Below are 11,844 nucleotides of genomic sequence, written 5' to 3' on the forward strand. Positions count from 1 at the left end.
GGATTTTTCACAAAATTGATTTATTGTATTTTTGACTTACCTTAATTAACTTGTTTTGGAATTTTATGATAGAAGTAATAACTAAGACAAATAGGCTTAAAAAAAAGTAAACTGACTTAATATGCATTTGTGTTCCATGTAATACCTGCTATATTTATTTACAGTAGTTTCAGTTTCATAAAAAAAAATGTTGACGATTACCAAAATCCTTTAGTTTGTGGTTATTCACTTACTATATAACTACAGGTTCATTATACAAGACTGTTTAGTGTAAGAGTTATTATTTAGTTTATTTAGGGATTTTGTATTTACCAATTATTTAATTTTCAAAACAAAAATGTTAAAGAATAATCATTTTAAAAGCAATAGTTGTGACAAGTTTTGTTATGTAACCCATTTCGAGCTGTATGGGGTGTATGCAGTTTAATTGTCATAGTAGGTGTTTGTAATGTCGTTGATGTCATCTTGCTTGAAGCTACTGAGTTATTCTATTTTTGTGATATTCTTGTCACCAAAACGCTAGATATTTCTAGATTTTTCTTTCATGTGTCATAAATATGTGCAGATACAGAGAGGAAGCTAAAAAGCAAGCTGAGAGGGAGATAATTAGACAAATCTAGACTAAGTGACTGGCAGTTAAGCCATAAGGGTGATTTCTTAAGATGTAATAAAATGTAAAGTTAGATTGTTAGTTTAGCTGTAATGGGAAATATCTGAAGGGAGTTTCACAGCGATGTTGTTATAACAGAGTTGGAGAAGAATAATCATTCTTGTCAAAGGTGTTCTAAACTTACTGTTGTGTAAAATTATGTTCACATTTTTATGCAGTTCTTTCCTTATGGTAATCATCTTATACTAGATAGAAACAAGATTTTTGCTTCTAGTTAGTATAAAGAGGAGTGAACAATGAGCAAAACAATGAGATATATTGCTCAATGTAGGAAGTCCCTGAAAAAAAAAAGAAAATCAGGCATTTGTTGTAAACATTCACGTACTCAAAGAGGAAAACCTTGGAAATAAATGAACAATTTTCTTCTGGGGAAAGGGAGTAAATTTTTGTTGCCACTCAAAAATTGCATATTGCACATGGTATCTACATACTTTCATGACTGTGCCAAGTGAATAATTTAAAAAAAAAATTGAATTTAAGGCCCTAACTTTTAAGTAGAAACATTAGAGGGGTCATTTGGTTTCTAGTTGTATGTAGACTGTGGCTATTTACAGTTTTTAAAAAAATTATGAATTGTTTGTACTTGTTTCAATAAATTAATTTAACCTCTTTAAAGGCACATGTGCATTATTTTTTGTTAAGTTTCATATAAACTTGGATCAAGACCCTTGATCTAGAAATGTAATATGAATAATTAGTAAAACAAATGGTGATCTTAATGTAGTTCAAACTGCTATGAAGCACAAATCAAATAACACTATTCCATGGTTAAGTTCTTAGAAATATCCACAACATATCATCAGAAATACATAAACTATTATCTACCTGAACAAAGGGACCTACTGGAGGCAGTTGGAGAAAACATAAGAAAGCTGAGTCACCTTGCTCAGAACAAATAATGAAAATTAAAAATACAAACTGGCTTCAGACACTTTAGGGAATTATAAATAAAAAATAATAATATAAAAATGACAGAAGAGAAAACTAAAGAAAAAAGAAAGAAAGATATGAAAACCAAATTCATGATAACTATTTGGAAAGTTTAGTTCTCCCTGTTTCTTGACTTTACTAGTTAACACCCCAAATATGTAAATGTAAACACTATTCAATCACATAAAGCCCAAAATTAATGGTGTGATTTAGTTAAAAAGCTTCATAACATATATCTCATATTAATAATTTTTCAATTCAAATATTACATTTACCTTTTTACACATTCACCTGCAATTAAACATTATTTTTTGAGAAGATGGCTTTTGTTTGTAAAATTATAACAGCCAACTCCAAAGTTCATACTTGACAAATCATTAATTCAAGATATTTTATAAGCTTACACAATAATGAGTATTTTGTATCAATATTTAAGCACTAACCATCCTCCAAGTTTCTGAAACTGATCATTCAGGTCTTGTCGTGCTTCAAGCAAGTACATCAGACAATTGTATCCCACAAGTCTGGTGCCTGCTGTTTCTCCATCAAAAATAAATATGGGATACAGGGTGGAACAGTCCTGAGAAACAGTTATGGTACTTTAAATATGTTAAAAAACTTATAATCTCATAAGACTATATGTGCATGAAAGTATGTTGGATATGCAAGACTTAAATTCATATGCACTATTAGCTTGTATCATATTAATGATAATTACAATACAAAAATTAGTTAAATACAAGAAATTGGTTATAGATTTTATACATTATTAAAGGCATACTATTTTGAGAGTCATTTACAATTTCAATGTTTTTCACAATTTAAAAACATAAGATGGTGATGGAGAAGGTTCTATGATTTAAAAATAATTTTGATAAAATGTAATTTGCAAACAATAAAAACACTTGCAAAAATACAGAACAGCAGCAGTGTTTTGTGGATTTAAACACGTTTCCATTTTCTAGAATCCTATTTATAATGAACAGTGTTTGATAATATCTTTTCAAAATATTTCTCCAACTTATATGTAATCTTTCAGACAGAAAGGAGGTCCAAACATTTCTCTGACTTTTTAAACTCCCAGATAACTTACAGACTACTGAGAAGTTTTCAAATCATAAGAACTTAATAGGACTTAGTGTTGCACCAGTAAACCGAGTGCAAATGTTGAGATCAAAGCTAAAATCGTTATTAACAGCAAGAATACCAAATGATGAAATATTGCATCTAATTTTTGAACAGAAGTATATTTAATTAGCTGCACCATTACCAGGTTAATTTTTAGCATTTTTTCTAAGTAAATAGCTTGCTTTGATCAGAAGCTAATATCGATCCAAAATCACATAGTGTGCCACAGATGAGTTTATCATCACTTAAGAGTCGGTACTATTCAAAGTTTAAACTCGAGTAGATGCTATCTTTGTCTGGCCTAAAATCCTGATTTACCCATCAGATAACGAGTGTCCAATAACATTTATGGCTCCTCAGTTGAAAACTACTCTAAATTGTGTTTTTATGCACCTTTTACAAATAAACCAAAAACGTTAGCTATATATATATAGCTAATCAACATAAAACTTAAGTATACACACTTCTAGGTCTGACAACAAGGAAGGCATATCGTGAAGTCTTAATTCATGTCTAAACCAATGAATAAGTTTTCTTGACTGACTATTGGTATCCATGGTCTTACTCCTCTGAAAAATATGATTTCTTATGAAAATACGTTAATTCCTGTCTAATACGTTCCTGTAAATAAAGGTTAACTCAAGGAAGAACAAATCCTTTGTCAACCTAGCCATTGAGATCTGCCTATTGAAAAGGACAATGATTTTTAACTGTTTAAAATAATGTCTAAGTAATTTGGTCAAAGCTGATGTATTATGCAGAGCATATTTCAATAAACTTGTTTGTTTGTTTTTTGGAATTTCGCACAAAGCTACTCGAGGGCTATCTGTGCTAGCCGTCCCTAATTTAGCAGTGTAAGACTAGAGGGAAGGCAGCTAGTCATCACCACCCACCGCCAACTCTTGGGCTACTCTTTTACCAACGAATAGTGGGATTGACCGTCACATTAAACGCCCCTTCAGATAAAAAGGCGAGCATGTTTGGGGCCCTCGGGTTACGAGTCGCGTGACTTAATCACCTGGCCATGCCAGGCCATTAAAGCAGTGGCATACAAAGTGTTAAATGTGAATTTTCTGGACCCTCAAAAGACATTTCACATTATTGGTTAATAAATATTTTCTACACCAATATTTTTGTCATTTTAAATATAATGATATTTGCTAAGTTATAATGATATTTATTAAGTTTACTTGTTAAAAGTAATTCACATGTACACAAATAATTTTGTTATACAACATCACATTCTCTGCATTAATACGATTTATTATGTTTTGTTTTGTTTTAATTTCGCGCAAAGCTACTCGAGAACTATCTGCGCTAGCCGTCTCTAATTCAGCAGTGTAAGACTAAAGGGGAGGCAGCTAGTCATCACCACCCACCGCCAACTCTTGGGCTACCCTTTTACCAACGAATAGTGGGATTGACCGTCACAATATAACGCCCCCACGGCTGGAGGGCGAGCATGTTTGGTAGAGAAGTAACTATTTCTGTAGTAGTAGTAGTAGTAGTAGTAGTAGAGTAACTATTTCTGTAGTAGTAGTAGTAGTAGAGAGTAACTATTTCTGTAGTAGTAGTAGAGAAGTAACTATTTCTGTAGTAGTAGTAGTAGAGAAGTAACTATTTCTGTAGTAGTAGTAGTAGAAGTAACTATTTCTGTAGTAGTAGTAGTAGTAGTAGAGAAGTAACTATTTCTGTAGTAGTAGTAGTAGTAGAGTAGTAGAGAAGTAACTATTTCTGTAGTAGTAGTAGAGAAGCTAACCATTTTCTGTAGTAGTAGTAGTAGTGAGTGGTAGAGAGCCAACTATTTCTGTAGTAGTAGTAGTAGAGAAGCCAACCATTTCTGTGTAGCAGTAGTAGTAGCAGAGAAGCAAACTATTTCTGTAGTAGTAGTAGCAGTAGTAGCAGCAGAAGCCAACCATTTCTGCAGTAGCAGTAGTAGTAGCAGCAGCAGCAGAGCAGCCAACCATTCTGCAGCAGCAGCAGCAGCAGCAGCAGCAGCAGAGCCAACCATTCCAGCAGCAGCAGCAGCAGCAGCAGCAGCAGAGATAGCCAACCATTCCTGCAGCAGCAGCAGCAGTAGCAGCAGCAGCAGAGCAGCCAACCATTCTGCAGCAGCAGCAGCAGCAGCAGCCAACCATTCTGCAGCAGCAGCAGCAAAAGCAGCAGCAGCAGAGCAGCCAACCATTCCAGCAGCAGCAGCAGCAGATAGCCAACCATTCCTGCAGCAGCAGCAGCAAGCAGCAGCAGCAGAGCAGCCAACCATTCCTGCAGCAGCAGGCAGAGCAGCCAACCATTCCAGCAGCAGCAGCAGCAGCAGATGCAACCAGCAGCAGATAGCCAACCATCTGCAGCAGCAGCAGCAGCCTGCAGCAGCAGCAGCAGCAGCAACCATTCCAGCAGCAGCAGCAGATAAGCAACCATTCTGCAGCAGCAGCAGCAGCAAACCATTCTGCAGTAGCAGCAGCAGAGAGCAACCATTCCAACCATGCAGCAGCAGCAGCAGCAGATAGCCAACCATTCCAGCAGTAGCAGCAGCAGCAGCAGTAGCAGCAGCAGATGCAGCAACCATTCTGCAGCAGCAGCAGCAGCAGCAGCAGCAGTAGCAGCAGCAGAGCAGCAGAGCAACCATTCCAGCAGCAGCAGCAGCAGCAGCAGCAGCAGCAGAGCAGCCAACCATTCCAGCAGCAGCAGTAGCAGTAGCAGCAATAGCAGAGCAGCCAACCATTCCAGCAGCAGCAGCAGCCAACCAACCATCCAGCAGCAGCAGCAGCAGATAGCCAACCATTCCAGCAGCAGCAGCAGCAGCAACAGCAGATAGCCAACCATTCATGCAACAGCAGCAGCAGCAGCAGCAATAGCAGAGCAGCCAACCATTCCAGCAGCAGCAGCAGCTAACCATTCTGCAGCAGCAGCAGCAGCAGCAGAGCCAACCATTCCCAGCAGCAGCAGCAGCAGAGCAGCTAACCATTGCAGCAGCAGCAGCAGCAACAGCAGATAGCCAACCATTCATGCAGCAGCAGCAGCAGCAGATAGCCAACCATTCCAGCAGCAGCAGCAGCAGCAGCAGATAGCCAAACATTCCTGCAGCAGCAGCAGCAGCAGCAGATAGCCAACCATTCTGCAGCAGCAGCAGCAGCAGAGAGCCAACCATTCCAGCAGTAGCAGCAGCAGCAGATAGCCAACCATTCCAGCAGCAGCAGCAGCAGCAGCAGCAGCAGCAGCAGCAGAGCAGATAGCCAACCATTCCGCAGCAGCAGCAGCAGTAGCAGCAGAGCCCAACCATTCCCTAGCAGCAGCAGCAGCACAGCAGCAGCAGAGAAGCCAACCATTCCTGCAGCAGCAGCAGCAGCAGCAGCAGCAGCAGATAGCCAACCATTCCAGCAGCAGCAGCATAGCCAACCATTCCGCAGCAGCAGCAGCAGCAGCAGCCAACCATTCGCAGCAGCAGCAGCAGGCAGCAGCAGAGCAGCCAACCATTCTGCAGCAGCAGCAGCAGTAGCAGCAGCAGCAGATAGCCAACCATTCCAGCAGCAGCAGCAGCAGCAGCAGAGCAGCCAACCATTCTGCAGCAGCAGCAGCAGCAGCAGATAGCCAACCATTCTGTAGCAGCAGCAGCAGAAGCAGAACCATTTCTGCAGTAGTAGTAGCAGAGAAGCTAACCATTCTGCAGCAGCAGTAAAGTAGTAGCAGCAGAGAAGCCAACCATTCTGCAGTAGCAGTAGTAGCAGTAGAGAAGCCAACCATTCTGCAGCAGCAGCAGTAGTAAGTAGCAGTAGCAGCAGAGAAGCTAACCATTTCAGTAGCAGTAGTAGTAGCAGAGAAGCAACCATTCCAGTAGTAGTAGTAATAGTAGTAGTAGAGAAGTAACTATTTCTCTAGTAGTAGTAATAGTAGTAGTAGCAGAGAAGCAACCATTCTGTAGTAGTAGTAATAGTAGCAGTAGCAGAGAAGCCAACCATTCTGCAACATCAAGAAAGAAAACCCCGCCCATATTATCCTCATTTTAATCACAAATAATAAAAATATACACATACATATTACATCCATATTTTATTACCAGTAAATCACAGCTACCACCACCAGTATTACATTGACAACCACTGAAACAGTTATTTTCCCTGCCAACCACCACCAGTTTTACTACTGCCACTGAAACAAGTTCTTTCTGAACTACTAACACCACCACTGAATTAGCATTACTACTACAGAAATAGTTATTTTCCTCACAGCAGAAATAGTTATTTTCTTCATTAGCATTACTACAGAAATAGTTAACCATTCTATTAGCAGAGATAATAGTTGCATTCATTACATTACAGAAATAGTTATTTTCTGCATTACAGAAATAGTTACTTTCTTCATTGAGCAGCACAGAAATAGCCAACCATTTCACTGCAGATAAGAAATTATTAAGCAGCATTAGCACTAGCAGAGAAATAATATTGTTATCTAGAAATATTTCACTATTATTGCAGCAGCAGTTTACTTCACCACCACTACAGAAAGTTAGTTTCTTTCAGTCATTATTCACTCACAGAAATAAAGTTATTTACCATTGTAGCAGAGAAAGTTATTTAGCCATTCACTACAGCTACAGCAATAGCAGTTTGACATTACTACAGAAATAGTTATTACTCAGCAGTCAGCAGCAGCAGCATACTTCATAGCCATTAGCATTTCTGCAAGCAGTTACCAGCAGCAGCAGCAGAAATAGTTCAACCATATTGCAGCAGCAGCACCATTATTAGCAGAAGCCAGCCATTCTACATACTTGCAGCAGCAGAGCAGCTAACCATTCTCACAGCATACTAGTGACAGCAGTAGCAGCAGAAATAGCCAACCATCTCCGCAGCATTTCACTACCAGCAGTAGCAGATAGCCAACCACTTTCAGCAGCAGTAAGCAGCAGAAATAGCAGCAGCAGCACTACAGCCATTCTGCAGCAGCAGTCAGCAGCAGCAGATAGCAGAACCATTCTGCAGCAGCAGCAGCAGCAGCAGCAGATAAAACCATTTCCTTGCAGCAGCAGCAGCAGCAGCAGCAGATAGCAAATTCTGCCAGCAGTAGCAGCAGCAGATAGCCAACCATTCCAGCAGCAGCAGCAGCAGCATAGCAACCAGCAAGCAGCAGCAGCAGCAGCAGCAACCAGCAGCAGCAGCAGCAGCAGCAGATAGCCAACCATCTCTTGCAGCAGCAGCAGCAACCAGCTGCAGATAGCCAAGCATTCGAGCAGCCAGCAGCAGCAGCAGCAGCAGCAGCAACCATTCTGCAGCAGCAGCCAACCATTCCAGCAGCAGCAGCAGCAACCATTCCAGCAGCAGCAGCAGCAACCATTAGCCAACCATCTGCAGCAGCAGCAGCAGATAGCCAACCATCTACGCAGCAGCAGCAAAGCAGAGCAGCAACAGCAGCAGCAGCAGCAGCAGATAGCCAACCATTCCAGCAGCAGCAGCAGCAGCAGCAGAGCAGCAGAAAGCCAACCATTCCAGCAGCAGCAGCAGCAGCAGATAGCCAACCATTCTTGCAGCAGCAGCAGCAGCAACAGCAGCAACCATTCCAGCAGCAGCAGCAGCAGCAGCAGCAGCAGCAGCAGCAGATAGCCAACCATTCTAGCAGCAGCAGCAGCAGCAGCCAACCATCTCCAGCAGCAGCAGCAACAAGATAGCAGCAGCAGCCCAACCATTCCAGCAGCAGCAGTAATTCTGCAGCAGCAGCAGCAGCAGATAGCCAACCATTCTGCAGCAGCAGCAGCAGCAGCAGCAGCAGCAGCCAACCAACCATCAGTAGCAGCAGCAGCAGCAGAGACAGCCAACCATTCTGCAGCAGCAGCAGCAGCAGCAGCAGCAGCAGATAGCCAACCATTCCTGCAGCAGCAGCAGCAGCAGCAGATAGCCAACCATTCCTGCAGCAGCAGCAGCAGCAGCAGATAGCCAACCATTCAGCAGCAGCAGCAGCAGCAGCAGCAGCAGATAGCCAACCATTCTGCAGCAGCAGCAGCAGCAGCAGCCAACCATTCCAGCAGCAGCAGCAGCAGCAGCAGCAGCAGCAGCCAGCAGCAGCAGCAGCAGCAGCAGCCAACCATTCCGCAGCAGCAGCAGCAGCAGCAGCAGCAACCATTCAAGCAGCAGCAGCAGCAGCAGAGCAGATAGCCAACCATTCCGCAGCAGCAGCAGCAGCAGCAGCAGAAGCCATTCCATTCCAGCAGCAGCAGCAGAGATAGCCAACCATTCCAGCAGCAGCAGCAGCAGCAGCAGATAGCCAACCATTCCAGCAGCAGCAGCAGCAGCAGATAGCCAACCATTCTGCAGCAGCAGCAGCAGCAGCCAAACCATTCCAGCAGCAGCAGCAGCAGCAGCAGCAGATAGCCAACCATTCCAGCAGCAGCAGCAGCAGAACAGCAGCAGCAGATAGCAACCATTCAGCAGCAGCAGCAGCAGCAGCAGATAGCCAACATTCCGCAGCAGCAGCAGCAGCAGCAGCAGCAGATAGCCAACCATTCCGCAGCAGCAGCAGCAGCAGCAGAGCAGAAGCCAACCATTCTCTAGCAGCAGCAGCAGCAGCAGAGCAGCCAACCATTCTGCAGCAGCAGCAGCAGCAGCAGCAGCAGCAGCCAGCCCACCATTCTGCAGCAGCAGCAGCAGCAGCAGCAGCAGCAGCAGCAGCAACCATTCCAGCAGCAGCAGCAGCAGCAGCAGCAGCAGCAGCCAACCATTCCAGCAGCAGCAGCAGCAGCAGCAGCAGCAGATAGCCAACCATTCCGCAGCAGCAGCAGCAGCAACAACCATTTCAGCAGCAGCAGAGCAGCCAACCATTCCTGCAGCAGCAGCAGCAAGCAGCAGCAGAGCAGCCAACCATTCTGCAGCAGCAGCAGTAACCAGCAGCAGCAGCAGCAGCCAACCATTCTGCAGCAGCAGCAGCAGCAGCATAGCCAACCATTCCAGTGCAGCAGCAGCAGCAAGCAGCCAGCAGCAGCAGCAGCAGCCAACCATTCTGCAGCAGCAGCAGCAGCAGCAGCAGCAGCAGCAGCAGCATAGCCAACCATTCCAGCAGCAGCAGCAGCAGCAGCAGCAGAGCAGCCAACCATTCCAGCAGCAGCAGCATAGCCAACCATTCCAACAGCAGCAGCAGCAGCAACCAGCAGCAGCATAGCAGCAGCAGCAGCAGCAGCAGCAGCAGCAGAAGCCAACCATTCCAGCAGCAGCAGCAGAAGCAGCAGCAGATAGCCAACCATTCTGCAGCAGCAGCAGCAGCAGCAGCAGCAGCAGCAGCAGCAACCATTCCAGCAGCAGCAGCAGCAGCAGCAGCAGCAGCAGCAGCAGCAGATAGCTAACCATTCCAGCAGCAGCAGCAGCAGCAGGTAGCCAACCATTCCTGCAGCAGCAGCAGCAGCAGCAGCAGCAGAGCAAACCATTCCGCAGCAGCAGCAGCAGCAGCAGCAGCATAGCCAACCATTCCTGCAGCAGCAGCAGCAGCCAGCAGCAGCAGCAGAGCAGCCAACCATTCTGCAGTAGCAGCAGATAAGCTAACCATTCCGCAGCAGCAGCAGCAGCAGCAGAACCCATTCTGCAGTAGCAGCAGCAGCAGCAAGCAACCATTCTGCAGCAGCAGCAGCAGCAGAGAAGCAACCATCTGCAGCAGTAGCAGCAGAGAAGCTAACCATTCTGCAGCAGCAGTAGCAGAGAAGCTAACCATTCTGCAGTAGCAGTAGCAGTAAGCAGCAACCATTCTGCAGTAGCAGCAGAGAGCAACCATTCAACCAGAGAAGCAACCATTCTGTAGCAGTAGCAGAGAAGCTAACCATTCTGCAGTAGCAGCAGCAGAGAAGCAACCATTCTGCAGTAGCAGCAGAGAAGCTAACCATTCTCCAGTAGTAGTAGCAGAGAAGCTAACCATTCTGCAGTAGCAGCAGCAGAGAAGCTAACCATTCTGCAGTAGCAGTAGCAGAGAAGCTAACCATTCTGCAGTAGTAGCAGAGAAGCAACCATTTCTGCAGCAGCAGTAGCAGAGAAGCTAACCATTCTGCAGTAGCAGTAGAGAGCTAACCATTCTGCAGTAGTAGTAGTAGAGAAGCAACCATTTCTGCAGTAGTAGAGAGAAGCTAACCATTCTGCAGTAGCAGTAGTAGAGAAGTAACCATTTGCAGTAGTAGTAGCAGAGAAGCAACCATTTTTGCAGTAGCAGTAGTAGCAGAGAAGCAACCATTTCTGCAGTAGTAGCAGAGAAGCAACCATTTCTGCAGTAGCAGCAGCAGAGCTAACCATTCTGCAGTAGTAGTAGCAGAGAAGCTAACCATTTTGTAGCAGTAGCAGAGAAGCTAACCATTCTGCAGTAGCAGTAGCAGAGAAGCTAACTATTTCTGTAGTAGTAGTAGAGAAGCTAACCATTCTGTAGTAGCAGCAGTAGTGGTGGTGTTAGTAGTTCAGAAAGAACTGTTTCAGTAGCAGTAGTAAAACTGGTGGTAGTTGTAGAGAGAAATAACTGTTTCAGTAGTTGTAATAGTACTGGTGGTAGTAGCAGTAGATTACTGGTAATAAAATATAGATGTAATATATATATATGTATATTTTATTATTTGTATTAAATTGAGATAATATAGGCAGAGGTTTTCTTTTCTTGATGTTACATAACTGATTTTGTTAGAGTAATACTTTTACAGTTTCACAATGACCTCTTATAAGGATAACTAAATACAGGTATTCATTGCTGATGAAATACAGTTTCTGATAAGTAATATAGTAATAAGTAATAGCTTGAAGGGCATTTAATGTTATTTCAATTAATTAAGTAAATTCTGGATTAATAAGTTCAAACTTGAGAGCACACTAAGGTTACTTCCTTACAAGTTGATTCTGTTTTATATTATAAGATAGGAAAATGGTGAAAATAAAAAATGAACGGGTCTAGAAATCAATTTATTAAAACTGACTTCATTGTAGCACACTTACTGCAATTTATACAAATAAAATGTATTTAACACTGTGTTGAAAAATGCTTTCTTTTCTTCTATTTTTAGCACTAGCTATCCCGTATACCAGATTGTTGGGCCTGGTGCCAGCTATGTTACGATCATGAAATGCAAGGTAGCTACATGAAGTTTTAGACAGACTTGCCACAGA

The 11,844-nt window shown here is 43.3% G+C and overlaps 1 protein-coding gene across 1 annotated transcript in view; it reads right to left on the bottom strand.

Annotated features, from left to right (window-relative positions):
- Window positions 1–3,342, bottom strand: part of LOC143236181 (cryptochrome-1-like) — a 29,087-nt gene extending 25,745 nt beyond the window's left edge. Inside the window, 2 exon segments of the mRNA XM_076474468.1 lie at window positions 2,044–2,180; window positions 3,193–3,342. Of these exon segments, the coding sequence (XP_076330583.1) occupies window positions 2,044–2,180; window positions 3,193–3,285 (230 nt within the window). The 5' untranslated portion in view covers window positions 3,286–3,342.
- Window positions 3,343–11,844: the final 8,502 nt, after the last annotated feature.

This window comes from Tachypleus tridentatus, chromosome 13 (assembly GCF_004210375.1).
Source record: "Tachypleus tridentatus isolate NWPU-2018 chromosome 13, ASM421037v1, whole genome shotgun sequence".
NCBI classification, from domain to species: domain Eukaryota; kingdom Metazoa; phylum Arthropoda; class Merostomata; order Xiphosura; family Limulidae; genus Tachypleus; species Tachypleus tridentatus.